The 22,229-nt window shown below is 50.4% G+C and overlaps 1 protein-coding gene and 1 long non-coding RNA gene across 4 annotated transcripts in view; one reads left to right on the plus strand and one right to left on the minus strand.

Moving 5' to 3' along the window:
* The window catches only part of LOC123781986 (uncharacterized), a 69,673-nt gene extending 63,475 nt beyond the window's left edge, over window positions 1-6,198 (plus strand). Inside the window, exon 5 of the long non-coding RNA XR_015727788.1 lies at window positions 3,503-6,198. This is a non-coding gene — a long non-coding RNA (uncharacterized LOC123781986). The remainder of the gene's footprint in view (window positions 1-3,502) is intronic.
* L3MBTL4 (L3MBTL histone methyl-lysine binding protein 4) overlaps window positions 1-22,229 on the minus strand; it is a 416,563-nt gene that overhangs the window by 5,520 nt on the left and 388,814 nt on the right. For all 3 annotated transcript variants that reach the window (XM_087869962.1, XM_087869961.1, XM_045781801.2), the window contains one exon: window positions 9,630-9,799. In XM_087869962.1, the coding sequence (XP_087726088.1) occupies window positions 9,630-9,799 (170 nt within the window). The remainder of the gene's footprint in view (window positions 1-9,629; window positions 9,800-22,229) is intronic.

Consider the following 22,229-nt stretch of genomic DNA (forward strand, 5'->3'; position numbering starts at 1 on the left):
TGCTTTACCTGTGATGCTGCAGTATATTTTATTATGAGTCATTTACAGTCGTCCTTCCAAAGTGCAGGATGATGAGAATTAAAACAAAAAATCTTCCCACAGCCGTCATCATGCTGCCACACAACGACATCCTCGGGCCCTAGGAGCACCTGGGAGGCGTTAGCGTTCTGGCTGCTTCGCCAGAGCGCCTGGTGCTCCACGCAGCCGGGAAGCCGAGTCTGTTGGTTGAGTTGACATGATCTGCTCTTCTTAGGTGGCTGAAAAGCATGGAGCTGAGGAAAGCACGGGAACGCTACTGGTCAAACTGCAGAGATGCGTAACTGGGGCGAGTGACGACTGGGGCTCATAGAGGGTTGCTAGGGCTTGGGACACTGGGAGGGGGGTGCAGTCCGCTTGTTCCCTAGGCTGCTCTCTGGCCAGGTATGCCCGGCTCCAGCTACACGTGAGGCCCCCGCCGGGCGCTGGGAGGCAGGACCTGTGAGCAGGTGAAGCGGGAACTTCACTGCGCTTACGGTTTGATCGGAGGAGGGAGGATAAACGGAAAATGGCGATTAAGGATGGCTTACTCATCACACGGATACGTGCTCACATGTGCTAAGTTCTAGAAGAGAAGTGGAAAGGCTATGATGATCTTCTAGCAGGGACAGATGGCGTCTCAGACGGGAACCCAGGAAAGGCATCTCAAGGGAGGTGGAGGCTAAGACGGGCACTGCTCGGGGGCAGTGTTTCCAACGGGAGCGATCCCGGGGGGATGACTGGAGACCTTCTCAGCACAGAGCGTCAGGGGCATGGCCACGAGTGGCATGCACTGCACACATGTCATCAGCAGTGAGGAGTCCCGTGAGGCTAGAACTGCAGAGCAGAAGGGGAGTCTCGGGAAAAGGCAGGGGTGAGGGGGTGGCGGTGTGGTTTCCCAATATGGACAGAAAGAGCCCTGGAGAGGCGGGTCTCTCTCTGGGCCACACCTTGGAATCCCCTGGACAGCTTTACCCAGGAATGATGGCGAGACTCAGGCCACAGAGACTCCAAAGTCGTCAAGCTGGGTCCGTTCCAAGTGTTGGGCACTCATGTTTAGATTCCCCGGTGATTCTCACGTGCAGGTAGGACTGAGGACCCCGGCGCAAGAGAAAACTCGAGAGATGATCTAGCAGCGTGGCGGGGGGGCTGGGCAGGACGTCACTGGGAGACACCTACGGCTGTCCCGGCGGGGGCTCTGAGGGCCTGGACACTGCACGGGGCAAAGCACGGAGCTGGAGGCAGAAGGTTCTGCACGTCAGATCCTGAGATCTGCCCACGGGCTGGGTGTGGGACAAAAGGAATCAAAGTGGAGCCCAGGAAAACCGCTGGAGGCCAGGTGTGTCCCCACCTGTGCTACTGACTGAGCATCCTTGGCCGCGGGGCCGCCCCATGTGTTGCAGGCTGTTTAGCAGCGACACTGGCCTCCGTCTGCCACGTGCCACTCGCGCCCCCACCCCCACCCCCACGTTGTGACAACCAAAAATGTGTCCAGATGTTGCCCACATCTTCCTCGTTCAAAGCTACGGCTCTAAAGGCAGGTTTTCCTGAGATGGCCCTTTCACAGGAAAAGAGGCCGAATGCCACAGCAGGAAAACTGAAAATAAAAAAGCAGGACTAGGAATTAAGAGAAGACATGCATTTTGTCATAGCTCAATCACTAGCTCCTGCGGGAAAGCCAAGCCGGAGATGAGGAGCCCGAGCTCCCCACAGACAAAGAGAAGTGTTTTGAGAGAGGGTCTTCTTCAAATACGTGTCCCAGGAACTTCCATTCACAGCAAAATTGTTGTGTGCTGCTTTGATGGTCAGCATAGGTTAAAATGTCCTTTCCTGGGCAAACAGAAAAGAATCACATTCCCCTCCTGGTAGCCAGGAAGCCACTGTCCGTGTCGGAGGTAGGCAGGATTTCCGAACAGGAATAAGGAACCGGTCAGGCCAGGGAGGAAGTGGAGCACCGCGGCTGGGCCCCCCGCGGTCCCGTCTCCCTCAGACGCTGCGGCCCCCTCGTCTCCGTGGCTGGACCGCGGGTCCAAAATCCTCTGCCTCTTTGGAAAGAGATTCTGAGTCCATTCAATCCTTCCTTTTCCAAAGTCAAAAACAAGTTCCATGAAATCTACTGAGGCCGACTCTTCCGGCCAGAATTTAGAAATATCCAAAGGCCTTGATCATTATTCGGTGTCATTATTCAGTCCTGTTAGTATTTATTCCCTCTGAGAATAGATTACATTGTGAGGTTTACTAGAAAGCCCATTTTGCTACAAATTTTAAACAGGAAGTGGCGAGCTCGAGCAAACCACAGAGTACTCTCAGGAAGCTTCCCTCTCATTCTCCCCTTCTAAATCTGTGGGCCTCCCCAAGGCCGCGGTAAACGTGACCTGTTCCGACGGGCGTGAACCCCGGGAACAGGAAGCTGCCCTCCGTCTGCCGGCACCCAGACGGCGGTGTGGACGCGTCTGCTTGTCTGAGGTAGGGGCCGGGGGGCGGCCGACCTCCGCCTTGGCCTCCGGCAGCACGTCTGGAGTGGGGGCCGCCTTGCGCTTGGTTCCCCAAGTCTCAGGAGCGGGGTGTCCCCCCGCTCAAGCCCCAGCGTGGTCCTGGAAGGACACGGAGTAGGTCAATTCCGGGATGACAGCACTTCGGAAAGACTAAGAAAGACGGCCGTGGGCCAGCTCTCGGAGGAGCCGTTACTCTCCGCAGCTTGCTTCCCCTGCGTCTCCGGCACCGTCCCGGCGCAGCAGGCCTGCCGCTCCCCTCCACGCTTCCGAACGCCCGTGTTCTGGATCGCGCCGAGCCCGCGGCCGTGCGCCTGACCACACTGGCTCCAGGGCCGCCGGGGACCGCGTTCCCAGCCCGGCTCTCATTTCTCAGCCGTGGGATTTGTGACTTGCCCTTTTTTAAGGGCCTGCTTGTATAAGGCTGCTATGCTTGGTTAGCAGCCTCCTGAATTTTTCAAAACACGCCCTCCTGGGTAACGATTGCTTTTAAAGCGACCGCCCTCTTCTAAAGTTAACGGGCATCTAGGGAGCACTTGGGTGAGGCGAGGGCGATTTACACGTGCTGCTTCAAAAAGCATTCTTGACCGTAAGGAGTACAAGTGCCCATACGTGCCCCGAGCACACATGAGCCACACCTGTGGCTCCGAGGCACACACGGCACGTCACCTCCTGCCCTCACGTGCCCTCGCACACCTGGCAGGAGGGTACTGGATAAAATCCCCCTCCCCGTTTATTCACTCACACATTATCAGACACCTACTCTGGGCGACGTACTTTACTATAATGACGTAAGGAGATAGAAAAATATTTTAGTTTCTACTCTTAAGGGCTTATACTCTTTCACAGAACATTTTCACGACCCAGAGTACGAAATACACTTCACACTAACCATAACTTGAGTGTTTGCACATACCCACACAATTCTAACAAAGGTTTCACAAAATAATAACCCTTACTACAGTTATGGTCTTTCATCTTCTCTTTTACTCTAGAACCACGAAACTGACTTCACAGCCTACCTGTGCTTTGAAAGACACCGCTCTAACCGAACCAGGCACAGCGATAAAGGAGTGAGAAGCCAGCTCACGCTCTGGGCAGTGCTACAATGGCCCTGGGCGGGCTTCTCTTCGCAGGTAACGTAATGCAGAGCGGAGGTCTCCCTCCCAGGCCAGGGAAGCAGACAAAAGCGAGCGTTCTTGCTCTTCATCTTCTGCCACAGACAGACCCCTGCCTCAAGTCTCCCTGAATGGCACTTAACACAAGGACACACAAGTCCATTTTCAATGTATCCTGTCTTGGGCTCCTGTGGTTCCTCTCCAACACTTTGCGTGATGAGAACAAAACACTAAAGAACAGCAACCCCCTTGGTCTCGTCTTGCCCTGAACTGCCTTTTCAAATCCTTACTGCCCTATTATTTTGAATGTGGCATCTAAAATAGTCACAAACTCTACTGTTGGTACTCACTGGAATGCCCCCTAAGCAAACCCCCATCTGAGGGCTGCCTTATTTTCAAAGATACAAATAGAGTCACCACAAAGCCCACACTCTCACCCCACCCAAGATTCTTCTTGAGCGCCTATTTTGTTCCAGGAAATGTGCTACAAGAGTGTGGGAATGCAGAAAGAAATTGAGGACATGGTCCTTGTCCTCAAGGGAATCTAGTTAGAGAGATTGCAAGATTATGAGATATTAAACATGAGGGAATAAGCCAAACTCTCTCTGGAATGCGTGCTTGAGGGAAGTCATGGTTATGGAAGCATCATGACAGGAGCACTCTATGAAGACAGCCTCAGGGATGATGTTCTTATTTTTAATCTAGAAAATTCTAAGGCCTCTTTCAGCAATAAAGGTCTGGGGTTCTATGTGTAGAGCCTACAGAGAACTCAGGGTCTGTGACCTTGGCCTCTTAATAGTCCTCGATGGCACCCTCAGTCTCCCCTGCAGTGAGTCCCTCCCTGTCCAGGGAGACTCGCAGCTTGACCACTACTGCCTTTCATCACCCTCCAAGCCCTCGCTTTCCTGCAGTGCCAGACTTGGGACTCATCACATCAGAGGCCCCCCTAAACTTCCCACTCACTACTTAACGTTCCTAAAACAGAGGTTCTGTTCTCTTTGGACGATGGTCCTCTTGAGACATTAATAAAAGCTCTGGCCCTCCTCTTAAGGACCAAGAATACACATATTATCCACATTTTTTCCAAATCCCCCGAAGCCTAGTTTTGCAGCCCCAGCCAGGAGCCCTGAGCTACATCTGGCGTGTGCCCTGCTGAACGGAACACTCGCCACCTGCCTCCCCTTGACAATTCTCTGTTGTGGACTCTCTCTCCAACTGTGGTCCCCTCTGACCTCCATCCTCCGCAGCTCTCCTTGGACAACCGTGTCCTCGGTGAGGGCTCACCCAGCGCCCCCACCCGTTAGTGACATCCCATGGGTATTTCCACCCCCGGAATAGGTGTTGTACCTGCACTGCTGTCATCCGCAGGGACCTCCCCCTCAAGATGTCCCATAGGAAATTCACCATCTTCTCCCCCTGCCCCCAAACCACGTTCTTTCACCCAAAGTTTCATTTAGTTTGGTGGCACCACTACTTGCCCATTCTTTCACATGAACTCTCTAGCTCGCAAATCGTCATCCCGGGTCCTACACTGTGTGATGCTGAGATGACACGTGGAGTCACGCTTGGCTCATTTCGCCTCTTCCTCTTCAGTATCTGATCTGTTCCGCTGTGCTGTGTTCTTGCTTTTGACCTTACAATGCCTGCCGACTTTGACTTTGGTGTTTCTTCTTCCGGCAGCGCCCAGTGCAGACCTGGATGATTCCCCGCCGGGAGTGTGGGGCTGCTCCCTGCTCTGTCCCTCTGCTCCGCCTCTTCTCACACGTACCCCTTCTGCAGATGGGGGCCGTTCTCATGCCCCCGAAGCACCTTCTCCACAGGTGACTTCCTGCCTGAGCGCCTCACGTGGCTCCTGCTGCCGATGGACACGCCCGCCCCCGTCCAGCCTCACACCCTGCGCTCCTTCCCCAGCCCGGGGCACTTCTGTCTGTGCCCCACGTCCGCGGGGTGCTCGGAGGGTAAGACGTCCACTCGGGACCTGGCTCTGCCTCTGGGGCTCTGAAAAGTGATGTAGTCTCTAGATGCCTCAACTTCCCTAACTGTAAAATGGGCAAAATAGAAGAGTACTTGCCTTACCCCCAGTGTATTAATAGTGTTCACTGTCATTATCGTGTTAGTAAAGGATGCGCGGCCATCCATGTATACGTCAGACTCACTTCCAGGCAACTTTCCCTTTTTCCCTGTGACTGGAATGGCTGCCCTTCTTTCCTCTGCTTGGATGTGTTCCACTTTTGTTTCAAAACCCAGCAGCTCACGATGCCCTTGTCATGCAACATTCATTCAACAAACATTGCCTGGTTCTCCACTAAGTGCTGGGTGTAGTGAAAAGTTCTCCAGATAACGTGCCAAGCATGTGAAATAAGGTCTCTAGTCATCTGGTGAGGGGGCAGACAAGTGAGTGTAGGTCAGTGACAGAAAACTCTCTGAGGAGATGGGAGCACGGAGAGGCTCCTGTGGGAGGGGAGCACTGTGCTGATGGCTGAAGTGGTCACAGGCAAAGCGGGAAGGGCTGTCTGAGGTTGGGGTAGCAACTGTGCCAGTGTAAGAACCTCATGCAGGGACTGTAGCCCAAGGTGGGGGGACCACGGGGGGCATGGTGGGAGGTAGGGCTGGAAAGGCAGGGAGGACTGCCCATGCACGTCCTAAGGCACGCCCAGGACTTTGTTTGGGGAGCCAAAGATCATGTTAAGGTAGGCAGAGCCACACCCAGAGCTCTGAACAAGAGACACCCACTCTGGGGACTCAGCTGCTCTGTGCATATAGGGCTGGGGCCAGATGCAGATGACTGCCCTCTCCAAGACATCTTTCTTTCTTTCTTTCTTTCTTTTTTTAATAATAATGTTTATTTTGTTATATTAGTCACCATACAGTACATCCCCAGTTTTTGATGCAAAGTTCCACGATTCATTATTTGCATATAACACCCAGTGCACCATGCAGTATGTGCCCTCCTTACTACCCATCACAGGCCCATCCCAATCCCACACCCCCCTCCCCTCTGAAGCCCTCAGTTTGTTTCCCAGAGTCCATAGTCTCTCATGGTTCATTCCCCCTTCTGATTACCACCCCCCCGATTCTTCCCTTCCTTCCCCTACCGATCTTCCTATTTCTTATGTTCCATAAATGAGTGAAACCATATGATAATTGTCTTTCTCTGCTTGACTTATTTCACTTAGCATTATCTCCTCCAGTCCCGTCCATGTTGCTGCAAATGTTGGGTAATCGTTCTTTCTGATAGCTGAGTAATATTCCATTGTATATATGGACCACATCTTCTTAATCCAGTCATCTGTTGAAGGGCATCTCGGCTCCTTCCACGATTTAGCTATTGTGGACAATGCTGCTACGAACATTGGGGTGCATATGGCCCTTCTCTTCACTACGTCTGTATCTTTGGGGTAAATGCCCAGTAGTGCAATGGCTGGATCATAGGGTAGCTCAATTTTTAACTTTTTAAGGAACCTCCACACTGTTTTCCAGAGTGGCTGTACCAACTTGCATTCCCACCAACAATGTAGGAGGGATCCCCTTTCTCCACACCCTCTCCAGCGATTGTTGTTTCTTGCCTTGTCAATTTTTGCCATTCTAACTGGCGTAAGGTGGTATCTTAGTGTGGTTTTGATTTGAATTTACCTGACGGCTAATGATGTTGAACATTTTTTCATGTGTCTGTTAGCCATTTGTATGTCATCATTGGAAAAGTGTCTGTTCATATCTTCTGCCCATTTTATGATTTATTTGTTTCTTGCGTATTGAGTTTGAGAAGTTCTTTGTAGATCTTGGATACCAGTCTTTTATCTGTAGCGTCATTTGCAAATATATTCTCCCATTCCATGGGCTGCCTCTTAGTTTTTTTGACTGTTTCCTTGGCTGTGCAGAAGCTTTTAATCTTGATGAAGTCCCACAAGTTCATTTTATCTTTTGTTTCTCTTGCCTTTGGAGATGTGTCATGAAAAAGGTTGCTTTGGCCGATGTCGTAGAGGTTGCTGCCTATGTTCTCCTCTAGAATTTTGATGGATTCTTGTCTCACATCGAGGTCTTTCATCCATTTGGAGTTGATATTTGTGTATGGTGTGAGATAGTGGTCAAGTTTCATTCTTTTGCATGTAACTGTCCAATTTTCCCAGCACCATTTATTGAAGAGACTGTCTTTTTTCCACCGGATGTTTTTTCCTGCTTTGTCAAAGATTAGTTGCCCAAAGAGCCGAGGGTCCATTTCTGGGTTCTCTATTCTGTTCCATTGGTCTATGTGTCTGTTTTTGTGCCAGTACCATGCTGTCTTTGTGATCACAGCTTTATAGTATAGCTCGAAATCCGGCATTGTGATGCCCCCAGCTTTGTTTTTCCTTTTCAACAATTCCTTGGTGATTCGCGGCCTTTTCTGGTTCCACACAAATTTAAGGGCTGTTTGTTCCAGTTCTTTGAAAAATGTCATTGGTATTTTGATTGGGATGGTGTTGAAAGTGTAGATTGCTCTGGGTAGCATAGACATTTTAACTATGTTTATTCTTCCGATCCATGAGCATGGAATATTTTTCCATCTTTTTGTGTCTTCCTCAATTCCAAGACATCTTTCTAAGCACGATGGGGACAATGCAAGGGAAGAGAAGTCACTGTGAGTCTAACTTAAAAGTTAGTAGAACCTTGAGTGAATGGCTTGAAAGTCAGGAACGAATGACTTGCCACTGAGATCCCCATTACGCAGTGCTGTTGCAAGGCCAAAGCCATACATGATTGGATTACAGACACAACAGGTCTTAGGTTCAGTGGGCTTGGTCAGGAAGCCACTGCATGCTTTGTTAACTGGTCCAAATTCATCAGTGAGGGGCAGGGGGCAGACCTTGCATACTTTGTAAGGAATGGGATCCTATTTAGCCACCATTGGCATATTCAGCCAGCACTCCGTTACCAGGATGCTGGGGGCACTTGGAAAGAGTGGAAGGAGAGGTGGAGCAGCAGGTTGTGCTGAGGGAAAGGGGTCAGCCCCTGCTGCTCCGGGCAGGGAGTGCTGGGCAGGTCAATCCACCAGGAAGGTTCTGGGAGGTGCTGGCAAGGAGGTGGACAGGGCAGGCTTGCCCTGAACCTCCAGCCTCTGCATGGCCTTTGTCACCCGCTCCTCGTCTAAGGCTAGAAAAGGAAGGCTTGAACCAACGTTAAGTCAAGCTGATTACAGGAAGTGCTCAATGAACATTTTGCAACTAATTTAAGTTCAACCCCACCGTTAACTTGCCCTCAGAGTGACCCAGGGTTTTCCTTCATTTAAAAAAATTAATTCAGGCCTGACTAGTGGAAATAATACCTTTATTAAAAGAAACATCAAAGAGTGTATTCCTTAAAAGAAAACTGCTTTACATAAGAAGCATTTCCACAGCATTACAGCGAGCAGCGGGACTTACCTGATCCTTATTAAAAACCAGCATTGTAAGCATGGTTATATTAAAGTTGGATCCGTTTTCCCATGAGTACAGCATCTTACGCAGTGTTGTGAGCTAATTCACTTTGAAACCAAACCCAAGGCTAACTCATCATCTGTGGCTTCAAGTGGGCAAATGGCAGCACCCAGCTGCTCTGTCACGAGAACCAGTGGATCTTCTGGGGCCCTGCAGGTGCCAGGCAGAGGGAGCCCCTCAGCACAGAACAGAACGCCCTGGGGGTGGGTGCTGCCCAGACAAGATGCTGCTTAGGACAGGGGCTGCCGGGGTGCGAGTCTAAGATGCTTATACACGTGTGCTTCCCCAAAGTAAGTCTGTGATGTGGGACCGGAGGCCTGGGCCCCTCTATAGAAACTGGCCCTGGGCCGATGGTGACGGACAGCAGAGGTGGCTCTGGGGTACCGCTGGGAAGTGGGAGCCAAAACCACCTGGGCTGTCCTAATTTCCTCAAACTCAGGCCCGCCTTCTCCCTTAAGTGTGGATCTGAAATTTGATGCAGTGAATCCCACGCCTAAGAGGAATTCTCAGCAGCAGGGCCCATTCCTCCAGGGCCCCAGGACAGCCCCGCTCACCTCATCCACAGTCCATCGGGCCACCTCGCCGGCCTGGATGTTGGCCACACCCGGAAGGAGCTTGCAGTGCTGTTCCCTGCCGAGGGGAAGGTCCCGGAAGGGGTGGGCGGACACGGAGGACATGAAGACGGACTGGTGCAACGCCTGCTGTGTCTGCTCAGCCGAGTATTCTGAAAGAGGCAGGGCGAGTGAGACACATGTGTGGGGCAACCTAGAGAGCACACCTATAGCAGCCCCTCCTCCCAGGGGACCAGGATGGGACAGAAGCATACTCAGTGGGGACCCTGGTTTCCGGCCTTTTGGCATCATTGCCAGGTCTCCCCAAGCACAGGCCACACCACTGTTCTGTTTCAAAGCAACGGTCCCGAGGAACAGATGTTATATAAGGCCCAGATGACTCCAGCTATTTGCAAAACAAATTGTTTGATGACAACCAGGAGCTAGCTTGTCACTGCCACTGGCTTCACCCTCCCCAAATCAGAGGTCAGAGGAAGCACAGAACCTTGCAGAACGTGGCAGTTAAGTGGATTGGCCCACCGACCCATTTGGCACATATGTGCCCACAAAGAACGACCTCTTCCTGGAAGCTGCTTCGTGTCTCCGAAGACACAATGAGCCCAGGCCCACATCTGGCTTCACAGGTCCCCTGGGGGATACTGAACGTGGAACGCAGCACAGGGTCCCCGTGGGAATGTGGGTGGCATCTGCTGTGCTAGCTCCCAGAGAGACACGATGACCTCTCGGGACTTGTGGGAAGCAACCTCAGCTGAGATGTGACTGTCCCGACACAGGCACTCCTAAATGGGCACGCTCTTTCCGGAGCAAGAGCTCTGAATGAGCTCCGGTTCTAAGACACGGAGGGCGGTGGCTGCTCGCTGGCTCAAGACTGGCTGCTATCACTGACGGGTAAGACCCCCTCCTGCCTCTTACTTCTCCCCAGGCTTACGGAACTGGTTTTCCACCTTTAAGAGTGACTCGACTCTTATGTTATATTCCAACACTGAGATGGAGCCAGAGATCTCAATTCGCTAATTATTTTGCTTTGAATGTATTAATGGATAAGGAACAAAAACCTTACAGAGATTTTGGAGAAAACTCAACTCATGCCTTTGTACTGTCATTTTTTAAGAGGCTTTCAACACACATGAGCAAAATAAAGCGTTGATATTTTAAAATACTTTGGAAAGAAAGACCACAGAAAATTGTTTTCAGCCTTCTAGAAGTCTACCTTTCCCAATGCAAATGACAAGTTAAGGAAGCGGTAGCCACCTAATTTAAAGTCTATTATGATGGTTTGTGTTTTACTAACAGAGTCTGAAAAGCTATTATGCAAATATTTCCACCTCAAATTAATTACAGTGTTTAGTAGGTGAGGCTGACCCGCGCTTCGTGTGGTCGCATAGTCACACACACGCTTGTAATCATAGGTTCCACACAAGGAAGAAGCCTGTCCGTCACCACCCGGACTGTTCCACACAAGCATCGACATATTTACCGATGCTTGCTGTCTGCACAGATCAAGAGGCAGCAAAATTGCGGCCTTCTCCCAAATTCTTATGCTCCAGTTGCAAGAAGCAGCAAATTCATCTCTAAATGCCGATGGTCCAACACTGACCTTTTTAGTATGTAAATAGGTTATCTCCCTCCGTGTAGTGCAGCCAACAGTAGGTACGGCTGCCGGTCCGGAAGCGAAACTTCACACCTCCTTGGAAAAGCCAGTATGTTTACAAATGCGAATGTTCTTTAATGAAGGTGTCAGGTTGGACAAGGACCATAAACAAAACAAGCCCTGAAAACCCAGGGCAGAAGCGTCCCCAAGCAGGTCTGCGGTCAAGGCCACAGAGTCACCCAGGGCTCTCCTAGGCAACAGGGGGTTAACGCTATGTGCTCAGAGGGATTAAGACCTGAGCCAAAGCCAGGCTTTATTCTGAAAAAGAATCCCTGCATCCATCAGTTGGTTGTTTTTGCCGAAATAGCTTGGGCTAAAAAAAAAAAAATCTGTATCTGAAACCCATGCCCTGGGTAAATCAATCATGCATCGTTTCCAAAATGTACAGGACTCTAAAAGGACACAATTAACGAGTCCTATGTTTTGGAGGTATAAAGATGTGAAGTGATGGTGAATAGATTTCTCTGATTCCCAGATAAAGGCCGAAGGCATTAAAAATATAAAAGAACCACTGTGCTCCCCAGCAAGAACATTTTCCACACTGTAATTCTGGAAGCAAATTGCCTTGGATGCCGAGGGATCCACCTGGAAATACGTCTCAGGTGTACTTGCAGTACCGACCAGCACTGGGGTTCCTCGGTACCCCCGCTTCTCATGGTTCAGGCCCCTGGAAAATGGGACCCTTGGGTCCGTTCAATTAGCAAGGTGGCCTTCAGGTAGGCAGCTCGAGGGGTATGTGGCGTACTTGAACTCAGGTGGCTGTATACTGCCCCTGGTTTTTGAATTCAGTTAACTGTGCTCCTATTAAATCGAACTATTTGTTTGAAGGGAGGTGAAAGCCAGATTTCTCGAAGGGTGGATAGAACTTAACGAAGAATAGGTTCTATATGACAAAGTAAGTCCTCCCAAGGCAGGTGGGAAAGGCCTGCCACGAACTTGCCGGGTCACCAGTCCCCTACCTGGCTTTTAGTATTCTCCTGGGTATGAGAGCTCTTGTCTGTTTACCTATGACCTCATGTTTTGGGGAATGCTTGCCAGAACTAGTAACATGCTCAGCACGAATAATATTTACTATTATCAACTTTATAAAATGAGATGAGAAACCTGAAAGGTGAGTTTTCTGGCTCAAAAAGATGTGAGATTAGCGAGGGAGTCCGTGAGCAGAGAGTCAGCCAACTCGAAGATGCTACTAGAGTTCAGAAAATGTACCACCCAGAGCTGGTGGGAGGGGGAACAAGAACGTGCATAAAGGCATAGTGTGGTCCCCAGGATATCCTAACCATTCATTAAAGGGTAAGTGCTACTCTAAATTTGACTATAAGTTCCTTGGGTCACGACTGATGATCTATGGAGGGATGATGCATTCTTCAAAATTAACACCATTTCCAGCAGTAATAGAAGAGAGCAAATGCATTTTGAAGAGTGTTTCATGGTGGTTGTCCTGCCTTCTTTGTACATTTACCGGGTCCAATTTCTTCCAAAGCTGATGATTTTGGGGTGAGATCCTCATGTCTAGCTGTGAGAATGCTAGGATGTGCTTGCCTCAGAGGACTGTCACATGGGGGAAAAGTGGGGTCCACATCAGCTTGCCTAGTTGTGAATCCTGGTACCCACACAGTTGCTGAGTGACTTTACTCCCATGTATCAAGGTGTTTTAAATGGGGTAATAATAATACTTATATCTCACTGAGTTGTCAGGATTAGAACAGCTCCTGGTACATAATAAGTGTTCAATATATGTTAGGTATTACATTACTGTTGTAAGTGTTAAGAGAGAGACAAGCTCAAAATGGAGTCATTTGTGCTCAGCCCCACATCAGCAAACCAAGACTTAATACCTAATCTAATCACAGTTTCAACCTCTCTCGGGAATGTAATCTCAACCAGTCAGTCTGGAATTTCCTGGTGAGCATTTGTGAGGTAATCTGCCTGACAGATCCCTGCCATCCCCCAAAGGTGACCTTATCCAAAACAATCCACTCTTTTCTTGTCCCTTCCCCCCCTCTGCCTACAAAAATCTCCTTTACAGCTCCTCGGAGCTCCTTTCTATCTTCTAGATGGGATGCTGCTCAATTCACGAATCACTGAAGAAAGCCAAGAAGATCTTTAAAATTTAAAGCTGAATTTTGTTTTTAAACACAAGATATAAAGATATTTTAACTTCTAATAGAATGTTTGGACATAGAAAATTTCTGAAGCCAGCGTGGCTGGATATGCATAAAACCCATGAAAGCTAAAATTCAGACTGGAACTCAAGATCTTCGGACCATGTTCCGCTTTCACACCCAAGTGGTCCTGGAATGACAGTGTCGTGGTCACCAAAGTCATTCACAGAATCCTAGTGGGAGGAAAGGAACGTGGGCTCCATGGCCACTGCCGACGCCGGCTAGGGCATCCATTGCCCAGGCACACTGGTGCCAATGTGAGGCAATGGAGTAACACTGCTAAAATGCATTCAGCCTGCCAGCTTTGAAATTATGTGGCTCTTGACAGACTTTTAAAATGTGGGGTGATTTGCATCATTTTAAATTCTGTGCATAAAATTAGACTTTTGAAAATATCCACTTAAAAATCTGCATACATTTTTATGAAATGTGAACACACTGATTTTAACTTTTTACCAAGCCCTGACAGCTCATGTCATATTAGATACTCCCTAAATGGTTGCTGAAAAATAAAAAAGCATAAGCCTGTGATGAAGGTGTATACTGTCTTCAGAAACAATTATCAAATGAAAAGGATCGGATCATTCGGTCTTGGGGCTCTTTGAGTAAACAGAGGCTTCTGGATTAGAAAAAGATGTCCACCATGAACACGGGACAGAAGGGGTCTTCCTAACTGGGTAACGTAGGTACTTCATCCCCGAGGCCCAGCGTCCAGCCCCAGTGTCCACCTAACACAGCTGAGGGATATGGGATGCTTCCCAATTACACCGCCTCACTGCAGCAATGATTCCTACCCAGCCTCCCCAAAAGTCAGCCAAGAAAATTCAGTCTGCAAAAGCAGCCCTCCTACTAGAGGCTTTAATATTTTAATTAATCAAGATGCCTTTTGCATCACAAAATGAAATACGTGTAATCCCGGCTTTGCCTCTAACACCAAGTGTGAGTGACAATAATGAAAGCTATCCCTACACTTAAGATGTCTTTCCCTTTCCAGAAAACATTGAGCATGTAATGCTCACCTCAGTGGTTTGCCGTTTCTAGAACAGTTTGGTTGTAACAAGTTTTCGGCTACTATTTTTCTCTCACTGGGTGTTTCTTTGGGGTTTTACGAATTTACAAAATACATTATGATGTGTTTACTGATTTCAGCCAAGGCACTTTGAGATTTGGAGCGCTCGCCAGTTCCCAGGGCCAGCACGTTCAGCTGTGTGTCCAGCTCGAGGGTAGGGGAGGCCCTAAATGGAGGACCAGGAGACTTGGCCATGGATCTGCATCCATTCAGCAGCACTCAGAGAGGAGGAAATCAATAGTTACATCTGCAAAAACAGTAAGTCGCTGCCTTTCTTGCAGAGGCAATAAGCTGCTGGAATCCAGTGGACTCTCTGATGAGCCAGGAGTCTCAGTGTCAAGTGTCATCTGCTCTTGAAGGGGAAAACCCTACCGGGCACACAAGCCCTCTTCTCAAGTCCGCAGGGACAGCCAGATCGGCCTGGCTGTGGAGGCTGGGTGACTCAGGCCTGCCTCCCTGGTGTCATGACCAGACTGTTGCAGGACATGCTACGAGCATGGTCTGCTTCCCCATTCCACAGACTTCAACGAAGTCTAAAGGATTTCGAGATGGAAGGATTTTAATTCATCTGAAAATAACATGAAAGTAGGTCCCTGATTTCTTCTCTGCCCATCTCGTTCTCCCAACTTCTGCTCCACTCCCACAAAGGGAAAAAATCCTTTATGGAAATGTTCTTTAAAAATATGGCTGTTTCTTCACAAAGGCGCACACAACAAAACTGAAGCAAATGAGTCATAAATGGTAACCAGAGGCTGCATGGCTGGGACTTGGGTTATTTTTAATCCCACTAACTACAGAGACCCATTTCACAAGCAACCTTCTCTCAATGAAAGGGGTAGAAATTCTACTGTGTTCTCTGCTCTACAGAGGAGGAAGTAAAAAAAATAAAACGGCAACGGGTCCCCATAGGCAATTATGTTTTCTTCTCGCCTACTGTATGCCGTGGCAATCACTGACGGACTTTCCTGAATCTACCCAGCACTCCCTGAGCAGTCGCTCTGCCCGCGGCACGGTGCTCCAGGAGCGGCTTCTGCTGCGGAAGCACGGAAACGCTCAGAATGGGCTTTGCACTTGGCAACACTGTTTCTTCCCACAAGCCCCTCGTTTCAGGTCCTTGTTCTTAACAGGCGTGGGGCGGTCATTTCTATGCTGCCTCATCTTCTCCTGATTTGACCAGGCTGAACTCACTCCGTCCTTCCTCATATCTATTTCTTTACCCCTGGTTCCTCAGAACAAAAAGCAACACAGAACAGGAGCTGCCAGAACAGCATCAGCAAGACAACCACACAATGCCGGTGCAGGAACACACCTGACAGGCGTTCACTTTCCCAGGGCACTCGGCCCACTGCTGCTTCGCACACGTAACTTCCCCTCCTGCGAAACCAGCGGGGTGATTTGTCCGCCACACCACGTTCGTTTCTTCGTAACCTGATTATTTAGAGCCCATTCATTTGTCTCTGCAGAGTGCTCTATGATCACGGTGATTCGTCTTCCCTCATCACAAACCTGTTTCTTCCCCATCGCTTTTACGTGAATGTGGGAGATGAAGCACAGACATGTCAGAGACAGCCATGGACTTCCCAGGGGCCTGATGGATAGAATCAGAAGTTGAATGAAGAAGGCTGCCGTCCTAGATCTGTGTACTGTCCACAAAGCAGCCACTGGCCACACGTGGCCCTGGATGATGTGTGATGTGGACAACCTGAGATGCGCTGTGATTGTACGATGTGTCTTAGATTTTGATGATTTTTACAAAAAAAAAATAGAATGTAAAATATGCCCTTGCGTTTTTAAGTCTTGAATTATATGTTGAAATGATGTTTTGCATATATTGGGATGCCATTCAAAGGAACTTTTGTTTCTTTTGTTATTTTAAATGTGGCTACTAGAAAACTTCTACGCTGCCAGTGTTGTATTTCTACTGGCCCATGCTGTCTGGAAGAGTGCTGAGGGGTGCAGGGAGGGCCTGGGGCTGCCTGGGGCTAACATGACTCCTGGTGTGCACGTGATGATGCAATGACGCTGCAGCTGTAGGCAGCCTGCACCCCCCAGCCACCGCCACCCTGAGAGTGCAGGAGGACAGGAGGCTGGAGATCAAGGACCGCCCTCTTGGGTGGGGGGTGCAGCTGGAGACTGCGGCCTGAGCGCCTGTCTTGGCCCCGCGGTTAACTGGCCAGGACGCCGGGCCTGCAGCCGGTCTGGCACACAGTGGATGCTCAGTGTCGCAGAGCTGCGAATAAATGACTGAACGAAGAAACGCATGTGTCGGGAAAGTAGGGACTGTCTTCGTTAACTACAGATGCAAAGAATGGCGCCTTTCAAAACTAGATTAGGAACCACTCAGATTTCGAGCCACTTTCTCTAAAAGTGTCGCCGCACACCCCCAAATCACTAAATTCTCAAGGAGCCTATGGTAACTCAGCTGCTCTTTCTTCACTGATGACTGGGTCCCAGGGGGAGGAAGGACACAGAGCTTTGAAGTTTCTAGACTCCCTACTGCCATTTTCTGAGAGTCCGCGATCCTCATGGAAAAGCCCAGCCTCCTCCGAGGCCCCTCCTTTGGGCTCTATAATTCATCACCTCCCCTGGGAGCCAGCTGGCCTTCCCTCCCCAGCCCGGCTCCCTCAGCGAAAAGCCAGTGCCCCAGCTCACGGTCCCCGTGCGCTCCGGGCCTGCCTTCCCGCTGGGCAGGTGCCACCACACTGGCCTCTCCCCTTGACCCCGTCCTGCCTGTCCTCACTGTCGCGTCCCTGATGACCAGGCAGCAGCGCTGCTTACGGGCCGGCATCCAGCCGCACAGCCCACTGCTGGCCTTCTTCCCTACTGACTGAGCGGCTCCTCGCAGCTCCTACTCACGGGCACCCAAACCGTCTCCACCCCCTGCTAGACACTGCAGTCTTCCATGTCTCCCCCGCACATCTCCCTCTCTTCTCTGGCCCCTCCGCCGAACTCGAGGCTGCGCCGTCCTCCTTCAGCGGCTTGCCGTCTCCCCTGGTCCTCGGGGTGCTCCTCCCGTCCCCCTTGCCTGCTGGCCCATGGGACACAGTGCTCCCGGCTTGTCGTCTTGCTGCCTTCACAAAGCGCCTTCTGACCGGTTCACAGCCAAACGCAACTGGACCCTGATGGGACAAGTCTTTTCACAAGCAGGGGAAGTGGCGCGTAATACTAACTCCCTCCAGTGTGACTTGTTCCCCTCATCCCTGAAGCCTCCAGCTTTTGTTCCCTAGGGCAGGATTTCAGCTCCTCCTTTTGCTCCCATAGCAAACTCTCCTGTAAGGGGTCTCGAATGCCAGGAGTCTACCCGTCCATTCCCAGATGCTCAGGGATCCCTGCATGCCCCCAGCGGTGGGGGGGGGGGTGTCGTGCCTCCTCAGGGCAGCTCCCACACGACCCCCGCCACTTGCTCCCCTACGTGGAAACTGTCTGTTTACTTTGCAGTCTCCATTCGTGGAGTATAAGCTCACGGGCAGTCACTTCCCCCTCAGCCTCGCACCCCCGCGGGCAGCGCAGGTCTGACACCCGGTCCAGGGGAGTACAGGTGCTTCATACCTGATGGCACCGTTGAGCCATCTGAGCAAGTTTACTGCGGAGACAACGCGGTGGCAAATGCTACCTTGCTCTCTGCCAGTGAAAACAATGACTTTCCATCCTGCGGGCTCTCGTTTGCCAAATATACTCACTACCGAAAAGGCTGAGAACTGTTTGTGATACGGAATCTAACTAACATCTCAATTTTGATACTTGAGAAGCGGATGCCGCCTGGTTTCATTTTAACAAAAATGCAGAAAAATCCATATTAACTTTTGACATGTTAGTCACCCAATAAAAGATTTCAGTGCGGCATATTTTTGATGGCTAAAGGGTGACCTTTTCGTTTGACATCTGCTTCACACAGCTTGAGACATCATTAATTAACTGCTTTTGATTGAATACTACAACCCAATCACTCAGCATGTATTTTTTAATCCTCTGCAAGACCATTTCCTTTCACTTGCAAACGTGAGACCATAACTGAACGAACCCTGGGGCCAACCTGACCAAGATCTGAGTCACTCTACTCCGAGTCGCTCTACCCCCACCTGCTCACTTCCCACCCCGGCTCTCCACACGCAGTTATCAGAGCAAACCCTATTTGACCTGGCATTCCCAAATTGGAAATGCCCTGCCCTGTTTAGACACACGTCATTGTGGCACAAAAGAAAACAGTGCCAAGCACGAGGGACAGTTTAATTGCATCTTAATCCCTGCAGTGGGTGGTGGTGCTGGATTGAAAGGCAGCCAGTGGACTTGGACGCAGACCCTTTGAGTGGAGGGCGGGGCGGGGGCACCGGCCCCCAGGGTGGCGGCATATGCAACCAGAGCCAGAGCCTGTGTGTGTGCCGGGCTCCTGGCGCCCTCGGCTGCTTCTCAGCTCCAGTAATGTAGGGGTGGGGAGAGACGAGTGAACGAATACATTAGAAACCTTAAAAGCTTACACAACTGACCTCTGGGGGAGGGGCAGTCCCCTCTGTTATTTCTCTCTGCATCCCCACCCCCACCTAGCATGCGAGCGTAGCCCCTGGCACAGAGCAGGGGCTCAAGAGCTGTTTGCTGACAACCAGCAGGGCAGGTAGAAAGCCTGAGGCTCCCCACTGTGTGCATGCCATGAGTGGGGGTCACACTCATTGGATTTTGCCTCCTTTTTCTGTGCCCTGCCCTATTCCTAACCCCTGGGCACACTGCTGGAGTAGGGAGCCCATGGGTGCCCAACCTCAGAGAAACCTCCGGTCAAACGGTTCCCAGGCTCGTGGCGAAACCCAGCCAGCCCAGGGCACAGCACTGTGCTTGCCAGCTGGGAGCACTCGATCGGAATGACAAAATGTCACCTGAGGGCATGGGCCCCGGGGCTGCCAGTGCCACTGGGGGCTTCAGAGCCACCTGCCAGCCCCAATCCGGACCTGGGGGGAGCTGGGAACCAAGAAGACAAACGTTTGCTGGTTGCCTCTTACTGTTGGTTTTATTTTCTCCACATGATGTCATGGGGGCAGTGCTATTAGCTCTCTTTTGCAGATAATACACGGTCTCAGACACCGCAAGGAAGCTGGCAATGGCAGGGCTGGGACGCTGACCCCAGGGCCCACCACGGTAGGGGCATTCCTTTCCTCCGATCCTTCGAGAGTCGGTTCTTTCTGTCACTGCCTCCGCATTTCTGTATAAAGGGTCAGAGGCAGAAGTGACACTTAGGGGCGGTAGGGATCCTGGGGCCTGATCATTCCCGGGAAGACAGAGTTGCTTCCTCTGGAGTAAGGAAAGCCTCTCTGCTGCACCACTAAGACTAGAGCTCTCCAGACAGATCTTTGGCAGTATTGTCGGATTTATCTCAAAATAAACATGTTTCCGGGGATTCTACCTGGAAACTGTGTAGACCTGATCAAAAAAGCACTCTGAGCCTTGGAAAGGACAGGGATTGAGAACTCAGCTTGGCAGGAGGGAGAAGACAGCAGCCCCCAGTGCGTGAGGCCAGGGGCCCACCCCCTCGGCCTGGGAATTCAGCACTGCTGCTCATCCCTTCCCGTTTCTGGCAAGGAAAGCAGCCTCCTTCCTTGGCAAGGAGCTCGGCACAGACGCTCCCTCCAAAGCAGTGCCAAGGGCTCCCCTCATGGAGGTGCTGACGTGTTCGCAGATAGAGTGAGAGAAATCAGCCTGTGTCGTGGGGCGCTCGGAGGTTCAAGTGACGGGTCTACGTGTCTTGGGAGCCAGTCTGTTTTCACAGGCTTCTGTGTTCCGTCCACCCTGCGGACGAGCTGTTGTCTTCTGAAAGTGGTCCTGGGGCAACTCTTCCAGCCCAGGACAGCTCCGAAGGCCTGATAGTTTCCATTCGGAGGCACCTTGCTTCGCCTCTCTCCTGTTCTGGCAGAGGGAGGCATTGGCAGAAGCCAGCCTGCCCCTTGTGAATCCGCACTGAGTGCCCCCTCTTAGGTGTTTATCGTGTCTTCTACGTGTGATTCTTTCTTTTTTTGAAAACACACTGACACATTAGTTTGTGGGCTTCTTTTCACATTTCCCTTTTGAGCAAATTCAATGAGGAAGCAGCTTAGGGGATGTTTCCTTTTTTTAGGCGTTGCACATATTTGCAATGTATTCCCTGGTTTCAGAGAGGCGAGACACAGCGGTGTCCCCCGGAGAGGCTGCTGCTCGTGTGGTCCTTGTTTTGGTTCCCTTGTAAACACCAAGATGAGGGCCAGACAGGCAGAAATGCCTGGCAGCCGCTGTTTGTGAAGTCTGTCTCGTGTTAGCGCCCACCCATATTTCCCTACTACTTAGCTTTCCACTGAGCCCTTCCTTCCCGTGTCCCCAGTTTTCCCTAAGTGTCACTTCTGCCTCTGACCCTTTATACAGAAATGCGGAGGCAGTGACAGAAAGAACACGTGTATGTTCCTATGCACTGTGGCAGGAGCCGCCCTCGCCCCCTTCGGGTCCTCACCCTCCCTGGCCTGGGCTCACCTGCCGATCCCAGACGGAACGGTGGACCGTGAAGACTGGAAGACATGTGGGCAGAACAGAAAATAATTTTAAGGCTAGCTGTCCTAGTTATAAGAAGAAATTAGTAAGCCTGGTATTTTATAGACTTCAGCCTTTTCCTTCAAAATTATTAGAGGTATAAAAAGAAACACTAAATTATACCAGCATTTAAGAAAATCAACTTGTTCTGGAGAAGTAAAAAACATGGAATAACCCCGTATTCTTCATTCCATGGTTCACGTTTTGTCAGAAACTGGGTTTTAAGCCACATTAAAGCTCTGTTCAGTCTTCTATTTTCTGTCCCCAAACAAACATCACTTGATGCCAATAGGCACAGATAATATATCTGACTTTTTCTAATTTATTAGCCTCAAGACAACAGAAAGCCTTTACTGTTCTTGTGTTGTGTGCCTGTGTGTGTGCGTGCGTTGGAAAGAAGCGAAAGGAAAAGAACTTCTAACATTAAGCTGGCAGGAGCAAGTACCGGGCACAAGCTAAAAACAAATTAGAAAGCAAAGAGATAATGAAGGAACCAGATCCGTCACTAGAGTCTGCATTTCAACCTTCTTTTGAAAAACCGGAGTCCAGCCCATGGAGACATCAGCCTCCACCAGAGAGACACCTGTGTCCCCCGGCATCTTGTCCTGCTCCTGCTGCCCCGCCCGTTGCACATTTTCCCTACGACATGCCCCCTGAGTGCCTAGCTTGACTAATCTGCTCTCTTTGTTCAGTTGGGCGGGTCTCTCTGTGCTGGGCGGAAGGGACTTCCCAGATGCCCTAAGGTTATTTCTTGACGATGTGTCAGCACAGGAGCCGAGAACGCGCCGTTAGTCTGAAGCAGGGTCTCTGTCACCTGAAATTCACATTCTCCAGTCAGAATTCCCACGGAGCACGGAACCAGGGGATCCCCCCACCGAACCATTCAGAAGCCTGGGCTGCATAGAGTCTCCCAGACGCCACGGAAAATGCCCAGCACAGAGCCAATGGGCACGCCTCTAGAAAATACAGACGTAAAATACGTTCTTTGTAGATTTAAAAAGTAACCAGGATAAATTAAAGCTCAGAACAATCAAGTTTATGATCCTATTGTATTTATGGTGTACATTTCAGGCAGACGCTAAGTTGACACATTCATAATACTTCACAAAATGACAGTCTAATTTCCATTTTTGAAAAGTGCACAAGATTGGATCAAA

The sequence above is a fragment of the Ursus americanus genome, chromosome 19, assembly GCF_024610735.1.
Source record: "Ursus americanus isolate L20-20 chromosome 19, mUrsAme1.1.p, whole genome shotgun sequence".
Lineage (NCBI taxonomy): Eukaryota > Metazoa > Chordata > Mammalia > Carnivora > Ursidae > Ursus > Ursus americanus.